The sequence below is a fragment of the Penicillium cataractarum genome, assembly GCF_028827025.1.
Source record: "Penicillium cataractarum strain IBT 29864 chromosome Unknown utg000002l, whole genome shotgun sequence".
NCBI classification, from domain to species: Eukaryota; Fungi; Ascomycota; class Eurotiomycetes; order Eurotiales; family Aspergillaceae; genus Penicillium; species Penicillium cataractarum.
The window spans coordinates 1812910-1827749 of NW_026622738.1; the positions used below are offsets into that span (position 1 = coordinate 1812910).

General features: G+C 48.7%; 5 protein-coding genes across 5 annotated transcripts; 3 read left to right on the forward strand and 2 right to left on the reverse strand.

Annotated features, from left to right (window-relative positions):
• Positions 1 to 549: 549 nt before the first annotated feature.
• N7496_002739 (H(+)-transporting V0 sector ATPase subunit a) lies at positions 550 to 3432 on the forward strand (the record flags this gene model as incomplete). The annotated part of the gene is made up of 5 exons (XM_056695670.1): positions 550 to 675; positions 760 to 838; positions 925 to 1160; positions 1230 to 3246; positions 3314 to 3432. The coding sequence occupies 5 exons, from the start codon at positions 550 to 552 to the stop codon at positions 3430 to 3432; spliced, it is 2577 nt and encodes an 858-aa protein (XP_056557882.1).
• Positions 3433 to 4077: 645 nt separating this feature from the next.
• On the reverse strand, positions 4078 to 5142 carry fbp1 (fructose 1,6-bisphosphate 1-phosphatase; the record flags this gene model as incomplete). Its single annotated transcript, XM_056695671.1, has 1 exon — positions 4078 to 5142. One exon carries the CDS (start codon positions 5140 to 5142, stop codon positions 4078 to 4080), a length of 1065 nt encoding a protein of 354 aa, XP_056557883.1.
• A 2570-nt stretch (positions 5143 to 7712) lies between these two features.
• N7496_002741 (uncharacterized protein) lies at positions 7713 to 9299 on the forward strand (the record flags this gene model as incomplete). The annotated part of the gene is made up of 3 exons (XM_056695672.1): positions 7713 to 8087; positions 8153 to 9105; positions 9164 to 9299. The coding sequence occupies 3 exons, from the start codon at positions 7713 to 7715 to the stop codon at positions 9297 to 9299; spliced, it is 1464 nt and encodes a 487-aa protein (XP_056557884.1).
• A 257-nt stretch (positions 9300 to 9556) lies between these two features.
• Positions 9557 to 10249, reverse strand: N7496_002742 (MARVEL domain-containing protein; the record flags this gene model as incomplete). Its single annotated transcript, XM_056695673.1, has 4 exons — positions 9557 to 9692; positions 9743 to 9868; positions 9932 to 10044; positions 10103 to 10249. The coding sequence occupies 4 exons, from the start codon at positions 10247 to 10249 to the stop codon at positions 9557 to 9559; spliced, it is 522 nt and encodes a 173-aa protein (XP_056557885.1).
• A 1351-nt stretch (positions 10250 to 11600) lies between these two features.
• Positions 11601 to 12461, forward strand: N7496_002743 (uncharacterized protein; the record flags this gene model as incomplete). The annotated part of the gene is made up of 2 exons (XM_056695674.1): positions 11601 to 11853; positions 11944 to 12461. The coding sequence occupies 2 exons, from the start codon at positions 11601 to 11603 to the stop codon at positions 12459 to 12461; spliced, it is 771 nt and encodes a 256-aa protein (XP_056557886.1).
• Between the last annotated feature and the right edge of the window lie 2379 nt (positions 12462 to 14840).

Consider the following 14840-nt stretch of genomic DNA (forward strand, 5'->3'; position numbering starts at 1 on the left):
TTCAAATTGGTGCATTTCTGCCAGCGCTGTGATCCCTGCTACGGTAGTAACATGTTCATTGTTTCTGAATTTTAAAATGTCTATGGGGAGGTATTCATTCACAGATTGATTTTGTGGTTTTAAAGACAGACCAAATTGATTTTTTTGTTGTTACTACTTTTTCAATGCAGACTGTTTCGATTGAGGGATCGTGTACATTCAATCATGGTAGGATCGTAATAAAGATATCCCAGAATAATCATACCCATTTCAGTACTCCATTATACTTCCATAGGCGATGTATCTGCATCTATTGATGTCCATCAATTCAGCCAGGTTGAACATGATACAAGAATGCTGTTGTTGACAGATGTGGTGATACCAACACGTGACATCACGTGCATTGCGGCCAGCTCGCCCCGAGCTGTCGTCGGAGACGTCTCAGCCGCCCACGCCATCATCCAAGTCCCTCCTTTTTTGCCTACACAGGCTATTTCTTCAGCTGTCTTCCTCCTTGACTGCAATCACCTTGGTGGAAAGGTTCTGGCTTCCCGTAGCCTCCTGCCCATCATGGCTCCGCAGGATACCTTCTTCCGCTCGTCGGAAATGAGCCTGACCCAGCTCTACATTGCCAATGAGATCGGAAGAGAGGTCGTTAGTGCCCTGGGTGAGATTGGGCAGGTCCAGTTCAGAGATGTACGTGGAACATTGATACCCGGATTCGAGCTTCGCAAAATCCGTGCCAGTCATAGATCCCCCCCGCTAACCCGTGTTTCTTAGCTCAACCCCGACACCAACGCTTTCCAACGGACCTTTACTAAGGAGATCCGGCGCCTCGATAATGTTGAACGACAGCTCCGTATGTTAAGCCTTCAATCTTCCGCAGAACGTATCCTCATTTGAATGATGCAAAGCTAAAATGCCATATCTTCTCGTCCACAATAGGCTACTTCCACTCGCAGATGGAGAAAGCTTCCATCCCCATGCGGCCCTCGACCGACTTCTCCGACACCTTGGCTGCTCCGTTGGCCTCGGAAATCGATGAGCTGGCCGAGCGGAGTGAGAGCCTCGAACAGCGCATCGCTTCCTTGAACGACAGCTACGAGACCTTGAAGAAGCGCGAGGTCGAGCTTAGCGAATGGCGTTGGGTTCTCCGTGAGGCGGGCGGTTTCTTTGATCGGGTTAGTACTTACCACGGGGCTGGCTCGGGACTGGCGGCGGGTGAATAGAAGCTGATATTGAGGTACTAGGCCCACACTCACACCGAGGACATCCGCCAATCCTTCGATAACGACGAAGCGCCCCTTCTTCGCGACGTCGAGCAACATGCACCCCGCGGCGCAAATGGAGACACTCATGGCCAGCAGAGCTTCTCGGAAATGAACATTGGCTTCGTGGCCGGTGTAATTCCTCGGGATCGCATTGGCGCCTTTGAACGTATCCTCTGGCGAACGCTCCGTGGTAACCTTTACATGAACCAGTCGGAGATTCCCGAAGCGATCATCGACCCTACCAACAACGAGGAAATCCACAAGAACGTGTTTGTGATCTTTGCCCACGGCAAGAACATTCTCGCAAAGATCCGCAAGATCTCCGAATCGCTAGGCGCTTCTCTGTACGGAGTGGATGAGAACAGTGAGCTGCGCCGGGATCAGATCCACGAGGTCAACACTCGACTGGGTGACGTGGGCAATGTGCTGCGCAACACTAAGAACACCTTGGATGCGGAGCTCTCGCAGATCGCTCGTTCTCTCGCGGCATGGATGATCATTGTCAAGAAAGAAAAGGCTGTTTACGACACGTTGAACAGGTTCTCTTACGACCAAGCTCGCAAGACGTTGATCGCTGAGGCGTGGTGCCCCACAAACTCCCTTGCTCTCATCAAGTCGACCCTGCAGGATGTCAACGATCGCGCCGGTCTCTCCGTCCCTACTATCGTTAACCAGATTCGCACCAACAAAACCCCACCAACCTACGTTCGAACCAACAAGTTCACGGAGGCCTTCCAAACCATCATCAACTCGTATGGTATCCCGAAGTACTCCGAGGTCAACCCCGGTCTATACACGATTGTCACATTCCCCTTCTTGTTCGCCGTCATGTTCGGTGATATGGGTCACGGTTTCATTATGGCTTCCGCGGCTGCTGCAATGATCTTCTTTGAGAAGAAGCTGCTTCGCACTAAGCTCGATGAGTTGACCTACATGGCCTTCTACGGTCGGTACATCATGTTGATGATGGGTCTTTTCTCCATCTATACTGGTTTCATCTACAACGATATTTTCTCCAAGGCTTTCAGCATTTTCCCCAGTCAGTGGCAGTGGCCCGAGGATATCAAGGCTGGCCAGTCTGTTGAGGCTACTCTGAAAGATGGATACCGTTTCCCCATCGGCCTGGATTGGAATTGGCACGAGGCGGAGAACTCTTTGCTCTTCTCAAACAGTATGAAGATGAAGATGAGTATCTTGCTCGGTTGGTCCCACATGACTTATGCACTGGTCCACCAGTACGTCAACGCCCGGCATTTCAAGTCCAAGGTTGACGTGCTCGGCAACTTTGTTCCTGGAATGTTGTTCTTCCAGTGTATCTTCGGTTACTTGGCTCTCACGATTCTGTACAAATGGTCCGTGGACTGGCCTGCCATTGGCCAGGACCCGCCCAGCTTGCTGAATATGCTCATTTTCATGTTCCTCAGCCCTGGCAATGTCCAGGAAAAGCTGTACAACCACCAAGCCACTGTTCAAGTTCTGCTGCTCCTTATCGCGGTCATTCAGGTCCCCATCATGCTCTTCCTTAAGCCCTTCTGGCTGCGCTACGAGCACAACCGTGCTCGCGCTCTGGGTTACCGGGGTCTTGGCGAGCAGTCCCGTGTCAGTGCTTTGGAGGATGATGGTGATGTGGATGGTGGATTCGGCGGTGCTCGTGACAGCCTGGCCAGTGATGGTGAGGGTGTCGCCATGCTTGCCCAGAACATTGACGAGGGCGATGAGCATGAAGAGTTTGACTTCAGCGATGTCATGATCCACCAGGTCATTCACACTATCGAGTTCTGCTTGAACTGTATCTCTCACACTGCTTCGTACCTGCGTCTTTGGGCTTTGTCCTTGGCTCACCAGCAGCTTTCCATCGTCCTTTGGGATATGACCATTGGCACTGCCTTTGCCCAGGAGAGCCACGTCCTCCGAGTCATCATGACCGTGGTCTGCACCTACATGTTCCTTGTTCTGAGTGTTGCGGTGCTGGTCACCATGGAAGGAGTATCAGCCAGTGAGTATCCCCATTTATAACCCTAACAACAGATTTGATTTGAAATGAATACTAACGAGGAATCTAGTGCTTCACTCGCTTCGTCTACACTGGGTGGAGGCGATGAGCAAGCATTTCATGGGCGAGGGTATCCCCTTTATGCCATTCAGCTTCAAGACTCTGCTGGAAGAAGATCCGGTGGATTAAACTTGAGTGGTCGGTCTTGCATTGCTTGGTTTCATTCTTTTTCTCTCCCTCATTGTTGCTCTACTAGCATCCCTGTGGGATTGTCCTTCCTTTGGGTTTTTCTTGTCCCATGTACTGTAAGAAGATCTAGAATATATACGTTCTGATAAATCAGGCACGGTAGACTTGAGAGGCCACGGGTAAATGTGTAGAACAATTCTGGAGCTTTGTCCACACAAGGCCCTCCAGATATGACGGGCGCTTACGAACATCCGCTACTAATCGTTGTACACAGCTGAGCAACTAGTGTTCTTTACAGTAAGGACAAGACAAAGATCTATTTTAATAATTTTTTTCATTCATTTAAACTATTTTGGTACCAAGCCGAAATGGCATGGGAAGAGCATCCGAAGGCGCTGCAAAGAACGGCAACCCGAACAGACGTCCACGTGAATCCCAAACACAAGAACACCAGCTCAGCACAGTGTAAAGGTAAGAATATAAAAGCGTGGAATCATAAAAATAAAGCGGGTTCCAATAACCCAAGACGGAAAAAAGAGACTGAGCCGAGTACGGTACCCAAGACCGAAGGGAGGATATCAAATCAGGTCCTTGTGTCGAGGAATAGAACAATTACAACAAAGCAACACACAAAGCGCAACGCTTTTAGTTGTGGTGCTTGTTATACATGTCGATAACCTTCTGGACCTCACCCTTGGAACCGAGGAAGACACCGCTACGGTCGTGAATGTGCTCAGGGCGAACCTCCATCAACCGCTCCATCTGAGAGTTGACAGCGAGACCGCCAGCGTTCTCGAACACCATCGCCATGGGGGCACACTCGTACAAAATACGCAGCTTACCCTTGGGACTCTTCTTATCCGCAGGGTAAGCGAAGATACCACCGTACAGGAGGGTACGGTAAGCATCAGCGACCATGGAACCAATGTACCGGGCGCTGTAGGGCTTCTGGCCTTCGCCGGGGTACTTGAGGCTGTGGAAGTAGGCATTGCACCAGTCATCCCAGTACATGCTGTTACCCTCGTTGACGGAGTAGATGGCGCGGGTCTCGGGGAGCTTCATGTTAGGGTGAGTGAGGATGAACTCGCCCAGCGAGTTCTCGAGGGTGAAACCGTTGACGCCGCCGCCGCGCATGGTGATGACCAATTGCGCCGAGGCACCGTACATGGTGAAGCCGGATGCGACGAGGGAAGTACCCGGGTGGAGGAGGTGCTCGGGGCCGACGGACTTGCCAGCGCCCAGGACTTCGTCGGGGAGTTGGAAGATGCCGAAGATGGTGCCGACGGAGACACCGGCGTCCAGGTTGGAGGAGCCGTCGATGGGGTCGCAGACGACGGCGTAGCGGGCATCGGGGTGCTCGTCGAATTTGATCACGTCTTCTTCTTCCTCGGAGACGAGGATGCGGCATTTTCCGGAGCCGCGCATTGCGGAGATGAAGATGTCATTGCCGATCACGTCGAGCTTCTTCTGGTCGTCGCCGGTGGTGTTGGAGGAACCGGCCAGACCGGTGAGGTTGATTAGGGAGGCGCGACGGATGTAGTAGGCGATGGACTTGAAGGAGAATTGGAGGGCGTGGCAGAGGAGGGTGAAATCTCCCGACGCATCGGGGTATTTGGTCTGCTCTTCCGTGAAGAAGCGGGAGAGAGTGACGATGTCGGTGTTGATGTTCTCCTGGCCGACAGGAGGGGGGTTGGATCCGTTGGCAGCCATATTGTATAGAGGTTTTTTCGTTGTGATAGTAATTTTAAGGATAAATTAGGAGCTTCGAGAGCTTTTTGTTGGAGAATTGAGGGGTGAGTTTGGTTTGAAGTAGGTGGGGGTGAACGCGGTTGTTATCGGAGCGGGAAGTATGCAGCAATTGTAGCCTCGGCTTTGAATTGCGAGACGACGAGAAAGAGAGGATAAAGATAAATGTTTAAGTAGGGGAGAAACAGAAGAAGTGGCCCAGAGATTCAAGGCAAGTATGGGAGAGTGGACCGAAACAACGTCAGGCAAGTAAACCGGGCAGGAGGAGAGAATTTGTAGTTTGAACAGGATGAATCCCATTGAATCTCTCGGCGGGTCCAGTTTTCGTCATTCTTCCCCGCGTGACCAGAACTCCCCGCTCCGGTTTTCTCCTTGGAAGTAATCGAGGAATAATGGAAAATCCTAGGAGATGATTATGATTGCCTATGAGAATTATCCCTCCTGGTTCTAGCCGGGATTGCCCGCTATCGAGTTTATCAGCTATCAGGTGATGGAAGCTGGCAATGGAAGTGTTCGAGTCCTCGTCGATCATAGTTCCAAATATTCTCTCATAGTTAACGTCATAATCCTAGTTCCTTTTCCGATTGGTATTTATATAATTAAACCCTACTATTTCCCATCCAAATTGTATCAATTGCTTCCCTATTCAATGGTAAAACTCGCTTTCCCGAGGACGAGACACCTGTCCGACTCCTCCGATCCCTGCCTCTGCCGAAGTCTCGGCCCTTGGTATCCCGAAAAAAGCAGTGCGCTTATAGGCCTATAGGAGGGCCTATAGGAAGTCGGGTCCTGCAGGAGGGTAATTATTACTAACTCGCTCCTTAGTTCAACTCCCCCCGGAAGAAAGAAATCCCTCCACTTGCGACTTCTCTCCACCGGGTCATGTGCACTTTCAGAGATTGGTGGCCTGGTACTCTCCTATTATTTGCTTGGTTTTGGAATCTATGTTTAGAAGGTCTAGAACTAGGGGGAATTGATAATAGAATATTTGAACTAAACGGATTACTAGAGTGCGAATGTTAATGGCGGACCTTTTCATCTCCGCCTCCGGAGTATGAGTCTCATACCGACCGTGCAATCGCCTATCTATGGAATATGGATGTAGCGATCGCAAACAACTATATCTTAATAGAAGGACTTCTTCATCTTCAAGGGAGAAATCGGAACTAGAGATCTTTGTCCAAACCAATGATCAATGGCCGATACTCGGAATGAACTTCCCTCTATCTGTGCTGCAAGAAGGCCTGACGGCTTTACCGAACACTTGCCGGGGAACTGCTGCTGGACGGATAATACTCCGGGGACAAGCCCGCGGGGGAGGGGAAATGCAAATGACATTACTTCAACAAATTAATGTAACTATCTGGGCTAAGCTTGAGATACTTGGGCTATCATCAATCTGATCCATTTCTTTAAAGTTGAGCTCAGAAGTTTGGAAAGTACCAAATCCAATCAAGCCGTACCTCGAAAGTATGGCTCTCAACCAGCCGCGCTTCTTGGAACCATTTTTCCTCTTTCAATTTCATGATAACTTTTCAAGTTGAAATAGACTAACGTCTAGCTATTCAACCACCTAGGGCAACGAGATAGTCGATATCTTAGGTGCCCGTGCTGGATACCCGCTATACCTGCCTAGTCAATTCTACAGAGCAAAAAGCACAGAGAAAAAGCAAAGGAATCTGCACATACCCGCACTTCATGTCACCTTTAGGACTCTAGCAGCTGCCAACTCGCAGGAATGAGACAAGCTCGCCCCGATCGACCCTTGTGGACCCTGAACTGTCTAGTCACGCTGCAGGTTGAGTTTTTTTCTTTGTCCCATTCAACACATACTATTCTATATCTGCAGTGACGGGCATGCTTCCCCTGACGAGAAGCTCTGCCCCTTGCACCTAAGTTCAAGAAATACTAATAGGGCACTTCCGCAATATTTGGCACGAATCTATCGTGCTTGTTGGGCGTTATGAGTCAATGCTCGGCCCTGTCACGCACGGTGGGTACGTGAGATTGGGTGGAGAAGTTTTTCCTCTGAAGGGATTTGAAGGTCCAAGGGCCTTTTTTTTCTGTGGACAGACCAGTACCAAGACAGTACCTTGAGCAATAATTGCAAGCTCCTAGAGTCTGCAAAGCTCTCCTGCTAGTTATGAAAATGCTCAAGACTAAATATTAGTTAGCTAAGAAGTTCGCATGGGAAGCAAGGCCTGGAATGGGCAAATCGTCAACAACCCTTCTCCTTCAGCCCAGCTCAGCTCGGCAGTTCTTCCATCTACCTGCCTGTCAGGGTTAACGTCTACCTTAAATGTCGAATGACTCCACGCGACTAGGACGAATCGGCAATCTTCTTGGCAACGCTTGACTGAAATCATCGAGGTCGATTTGACGTCCAGATCGGCAAATCTGCGCCAGCGATGGCGTGCTTGACGGGCTGCCGCTAGTTCAAGGAACCTACAAAACCATCAGAATCACCTCGTTGCATTTTTTCTTCGGTATCGCGACGGTCATCGAGTTATTGGGTTGGCTCATTGTTATCGATCATGTCTTTTCCTAACGAAAAGTCTCCAGAGACTGTAGAGGCGGCTGAAACGCCCGTGGTCGCACTCTCCAAGTCTAAAGAGAACTATGAGGGCGCCCCATCGACTGTGGGGGAACCTGCCCGCCAGAAATGGTACCAGTGGTTTGCACCCACCGACACACCGGCTGAGCGACGATTGATCCTCAAGCTCGATGGTTTGATCATCGTGTTTGTGTTTTTGGCCTATTGGGCCAAGGTTCTGGATTCGTCGGCGACTAGCACGGCGTATGTGAGTGGGATGAAGGAGGATCTGAAGTTATATGGAAATCAGTTGAATTATCTCAACACGGTGTATATGGTTGGCTTCATTACCATGCAGATTCCATTGACCCTGGTGGTAAGTCAACGCCAATACTGCGAAAAGAGGAAAGCAGTCAGTCCGCTAACTAGTTACTCGCACAGATGACTCGCTGCCCAGTGAACTATTTCTTGCCAGTTGCCGATCTCTTCTGGGGAGTCTTCACGCTAGCGCAGTACAAGGCGTCTAATGTCACTCAACTCTACGCTCTACGCTTCTTCGTAGGAGCCCTCGGTGGTTTCTTCTTCCCCGCCGTGCAATGGTACCTAGGTTGTTGGTACAAGCGCTCGGAACTTTCTCGCCGAGGCGCCATCTTTTTCATTGCCAGTCAAGTTGGCAGCATGAGCTCCGGCTATATCCAAGTCGGTGCCTATGCCCGACTCGACGGACGCTATGGAATCGAAGGTTGGCGTTGGCTATACATCATTTGCTTCGCGTGCACTATCCCTATCGCTTTCCTCGGTCTATGCCTGCTGCCGAGTACCCCGGACAAGTGCAACTCACGCTTCTTGAGCGCCGACGAAATCCGCTTGGCGCAGGAGCGGATGGCTTCTGAGAACCGTGAGGCCCGCCAGCCTTTCACTATGCCCCGGATTCTGGAGATCCTAAAGGGCTGGAGACTCTGGGTGCTGGTTGCGTTTGCGTTCTTCTTCTCACAGGCTGATGGAGTATCCTCGAACAGCGGTCTCTCGCTGTGGCTCAAGGCCGAGGGGTATTCAGTCGAGAGCATCAACACCATCACTACTGTTTCGCCAGCCGTGACTATCGTGGCTTCTATTGTGTGCGGTGTACTTTCGGACGTCTACGACACGAAAGCTAGCTTGATCGCTATCACTGCGTTACTGAATATCTTTGCTTGCATAGTTCTGGCAATCTGGAACGTCCCCGTCGGCCTCAAATTCTTCGCATTCTTCCTCTCTGGAACGGCAGATGGAATTGCGGCCATCATTTATGCCTGGGCGAACGAGATTTGTGCGCATAGCGCTGAGGAGCGTGCGCTTGTCATCAGTGCGATGAACACGGTCGGCAATACCTTTGGGGCGTGGCTTCCACTTTTGTAAGTTTTTCCGATAAAATTACGTCTAACGTGACATGACTAACCACCTCTAATATAGTGTTTGGAAGACCGTGGACGCCCCTCGGTATCTCATCGGCTATAACTGGACGATTGCGCTTGATGTTTGCATGCTTGTTATGCTGGCCGTGCTAAGGCATTTCTGGATTCGTGAGCAAAAGCGGACTCGGAACTAGGATTTTATACGTGAGACGACGATATGGCTGAAAAGTATATATTAAGATATCATAACTATTAACTCAATTGAATATTCTCAATTCCCAACCATTTTTTAGCTTGGTCATAGGAAGGTGAGGCAATAAAAACAGCCGACAAAATTCAACACCTAGGCTCGGAGGATGGTTTCACAATTTATACCCAATCAAGACGCATGGTCTCCAATGCAAAGATTCAGTAAGATCAGTACCTGATCTACTTTCCAGGAATTCACACATTACAAAACACCGGCTGTTTCCAAATTCCCGTGCAAAGTCTCTTTCGCCCTCTGCTCTTCCCCTGGTAGCGGGAACTGAGGCTTGTAGGAATAGGTATAGAAGAATTGGAACATGAGAGCGCCAAGCGACATGAAGCTGTCACTAGTTAGCAGAGTGCGTATCCAGTCTTCCAGAATTATACTAACAAGGCAATGAAACTGAATGCTTCTGCGGCGTATTTCCGACTACAAACCATCTCTCCATTCCACCGGGAGATACTGCAGCTGACTTGGTTGAAGTTCTGGGCGAGGAAGATGAAGACGGTGAGCCACCTAGAAGGTAGAATATTTAGCACGGAATCAAGTTGGTAGATTAAACATTAGGTTCTGACTCACAAGTAGGAGAGCACGGTATCAGTCAAGTATAGAGGCAATATATGCCACTTTCGGCTTCTGGTCACGCAGCTAACACCGGTTGATAAGGCGAATGCGACGGGGGTTAGGACAGACTAGAAGTATTCAGAAACGATACTTTTGAAAAGAGTGTCACAATTAAGAGATAATTACCACCACAAGAGCAAAAATCACTGTCAGCGACTTGGTGCCGCGAACTGCCCATGCCGTGATGCCTAGTACAATGAAGGCACTCGCACACTGGACGAAGTGAGCGACCAGCGTAACGATTCCGAGAGGGTGGCCATGGAAACTCGACATAGCTCCGAGTCAATATTATCAATCTTTGTATTTTCTTACAGAAGATAAGAAAGGTGTATTCGGGAGAATTTCTGGAGGTGGAACACTTTTATTGTCGACAAGTTGTCTCCCGTAAAGTGTATGATCTCACCACACCTGTCGAGATCCATGGGTAGAAGTGGACACCAAGGGTATCGATCAACGCGGCTAGACCATTCATTTTCAATGGGAAAACACTTTCTTTCGTCGTTTGTACCTTGTAGAGTACCTGAAAATCGAAAGGGGATTTGCTCTCACCGCAAACGGCGCATTAAGGATCATCTTTCCAGATATGGGTATTATATATGGTCATAACCCACGCAGAGCCCGACTATACATATTTTTGATGGGTGATTACAATAGCAACTAATAATTAGAGACGCATAGTAATAGTATGATGCATTGACCTATTGGACTTCTTTCTAAGCGGTCCAAAGTTGGTAAAAATGCCAGCATGTTCCACCAATGTCATGGCAGCCCTACAGGCCGACTGAGCCGAAGAGCCTCCAGACTGGCTGAAGAAGCGAGCGACAGCGTTGCTTAGTGCTGACTGGACCATTTTTGGCCCTTTGTTCTGACCTATAGGTTTCCTTGCAATGGCATGTATGGCACGATTTGGGTCAAGTACATTTGAAGGTGCGACAAATACTATTCTGGCTGTTAGTGATCCAGAGTATAGTCATTCCAGACAGCTATGCCAACTACGACGACGAAGGACACACTTTGATCGCAGAATATTATGTACAATCGAGCAGATTGTATTATCGCTGCCAAGCTCTTTAGAAGGGTCATCTTAATTTGCCAAGAGAAATTAACCGGTATGAAATGACGGTGGCTTGCATTAAATTAATCTCTGCTGATGGGCTATCTTTAAAACAGACATTATCAATTCCTATCATAGCTAAAACACGCCTCGCTTATCTGGCTTCAGTGCACCGTGAATCTAAACAGGTCAATGAGACAAATGGACAGGCAACAGAGTCTATTCTGGCGCCATTTCTACTTGCGACCATGACAGGCAATGATCTGTTCGTCAAGGTTGATCAACTATCCTATATGTGGAGCACGGAGGACATAGCGCCTCCTTGTTGTCCCTGTCGAACCTGTCAGCAGGGACTCAGGATCATCGCCCTTTTAGCCCCCAACCCTTCTCAGTTTTGACCGTTTCTTGGCAAAATGTTGTACAAAACACTCATTGGGGTGAGATGGGCGCGTCGCCAAACTTGGGGGCTGAACGCTCTCCTGGATGAGAATCCCTCTCCTTCGTCTCGAAATTTTTCCATATAGTTTTTCTAAAATCCCCGACCGACCTCGAAGCAGGGATCTCGACATTATGCGACGTTTAATGCTTCTCTCGTCTTTGCTGTTTCTTTCTGCAGTATCGGCTTCCACTTGCTATTGGCCGAGTGGGAAGGTCGCGGCTGATAATTGGCTACAATGTCCCGGTAGCAAGCAGTGCTGTGCAGAGGGCGAGGCTTGTCTTTCGAATGGTCTTTGTGTTGCTGGGAAGTATATGACTGTTTATCGCGGAGCATGTACGGATAAGTCGTGGCCTATATCGGAGTGTCCTCGAGTTTGCTATGAAGGTAAGTCTGTGTTGTCTTTTCAAACCGCCATTGCCAGTCTTGTTGTTGGTTTCAGTCTGGAGGCTGACTTCAATCTGTAATACTATATAGAAATCACCGATGGATGGGCCAATCTGTATCCTTGTCCCAGCAACAATAACGAGGTGTTCACCTGTGGAACTGGTGGCTGGGCCGATCACGTCTGCGAACAACAACTGGGCAACTATACCTGGGTCAGCAGTAATGTGACGGTAGCCCAATTGGGGGTCACCAGTTCATCCACTGCAACTTCATCTGCAACCACCTCGGCCTCCTCGAGGTCGAAAGAGACCACGACCTTCACTTCCAGTTGTACAGCTTCGCCCGCAGGAAACGATGCCACTATGAAGACGGGACTAGGGGTTGGACTCGGGCTCGGCATACCCTTGCTCCTAGCAGCAGCTGGTATGCTGTGGTTTTACGTACACACTCAGCGTCAAATCCAATCTCTGCGGCAGAAGTTGGATGAGCAAGGCGCTGTACCTCTAGCTCCACGAGGACAATATGCCCGTCTTCCTCCCCAGGAACTAGATACGGGAAAGCAACATTGGCCAGAGATTCAATCGAATTACCGTTCGGAATTGAGTTAGGAAGTCTGGGGTTATTTTATTTTATTTTATTTTTTTTGAGTATAGCTATGTCCTTATGTAAAGGTAAAAATAGTGTTGTTTCTTGAGCGAGTCTGTAGCGAATATATTTTCTGAACATGAGCGTCCACGGGTGTTGATTTAATCTAGGTCATAACTATAAGCAAGACCAACTTTGCAATTGATGTATCTATATTTCTTTTAATATGGGCCGAGGAGACAGTCGATTCCTAGAGATATGTTAATTGCCGATCTTGACAATCAAATCAAGTACAGTCGAACTGCCTGGACACTTGAAGAGTGATATGACTAGATGTGGACCTTAACCTGACATAATCACTTTCTGCCGGTGAGCTCGGAGCAGAATACGGCGCCAGTCTTAGAGCGGCTAGTCTCGGCACAACGAAATTCCGTCGCTTCGGAGCTTGAAAAGGTTCGATTTTATTTTCCCTCTTCCTCTTTCTTCATCAGTGCAGCCCATCTCCTGCCTGGCTTGCAATGTTTTGGCCCAGGATGATTGCAGCTCGCTTTTTCTCACAAGGAATGGCATTCGCTTGCTTCATTACCTTTTTGAACTAACGGCTCTCAATTCGCAGCTTGAAAAATTTTGGTAAGTTCTTGGCTCGGTTGATTTTTTTTTTTCATCACACACCCAACCCCCCATTATGATGATAACCATAACCACATTCAAACTAGAGTCTTTGACCCATAAAGGGAATGAAACTTTTGTTATTGCACGTCAGGCTGAAAACCTCTCGCTTGTCATGATTCATCACGCCGAGTTTTCCAAGGTTGAACCGAGAGCTAACTTGCCCTCGTTTAGGACTAACTTGGAACACATCCTCCCCGCTTGCCAGCTTTTCGACGCACACTTGGTGAGTTCCCAAATCTTTCTTGCTCCTCTTCACCACACACACTTTTTGCATGATGAACGCTTTTTTAAATATACGCTGGAAATTACCGTCCAAGGTCTTCGGATCACTGACGATAACTAATGGCTTTACTGATTCCTACCACAACTCTCTGCCTGTTTGCTCTGGACTATCTTCTTTCTGGACCATACACTAACTGTTGAAAAAGATTAGGTGTCACCGTCAGGATATCGGCGTCCAAATGGTAAGCCGCAGCTCGTTCTCTTCTTCAGCATCATCCCTTCCCGTCACGAAGATGAAATGGCACTGGGCTCCGACGGTCGTTTGACATAACGGCGGGTCATGATGGATGCGCCCTTTTTGTGGCAGGCCTAGAAAACCTCGCCCACTGAGACATACCCCGATGATACTGGTCGACTCATCCATGCTTTCCGCAACGAGTCGCTAATCATCTCGAGCAGTGACGCGCTCTCATCGACTTGACCTGTAATTCGTAGAATCACCACAGGTAAGCTCACTGCAATCTCGTTACTTTTCACCTGCCCTCCTTTCGTGATGATTCCCTAGATGACGAGTCTTATTCGAGTTATCGATGCAGACAACATCCTTTTTAATACCATTCATGCTTCTCTGATCTCATTTCTTTCTGAAATCTGTGCATCGTCAACATTTTGACAACATTCGCTAATTTTCTGCGAACAGTAATTTCTTGGTGGCCTTGCTATCTCTTGGCTTAGGCCTTTTCCTGACCGTGGGTGTATGTCACACCATATCCCCCCTTTCCCCAACTCATTCTTGCATGATGAAACGACACAAACAAAAGACAAGCATATGTCCAAGCCGGCTTTTGCCAGCGAAGACGATACAAGTCATGACTGATCAGTCATTCGAGCCTCTTCGGTTCCAACCCTGTCCAGTCAGTCCTCGATGCTGATGGGTCTTGAAGAACAGGAAAATTCTCCAGAACCAGCATCGACTAACCCTAGTAGGTGCTGCTGGCAGGCAACTTTTGCTACTGTGAGTATTCCTCTTGTGTGTCTTATTTTGTCAATGCGTTCTCCCTCCACCACTCCCTTTACATGATGATTTACTACATTTTTATCACGACGGTCAACATAAGGAATTTTAAATTGATGACCACCGCCTGTGACAGGGCTTTGAATCTGATCCCTTTTTCATTCAAACCATGTTTTTACTCGGTCGCTTTGATTTTGTTAGCATCACACACTAACATCGACCAGTTACTAGGATTTCTCAAGTCTTGTCAGTCACTCTCAGCCTCGGTTGGATATCCGGCCGAGTCTCTTGACTGGACGCAGAAGCTTTCGAATCTTCAGTTTAGTGTGCAGTAGTTAAAAGCCAAAATGATCAAAAATGCAACAAGCTATTCCTGAAAGACAAACTTCTTCCCTCTGAGTCGCTCACCGTTTATTCGTAACTCCAACTCCAAGTGGAGGCTCCCATGTGCCGTCTACCAGTGATCCAATGATCCAATCCCTGTAGGGCTACC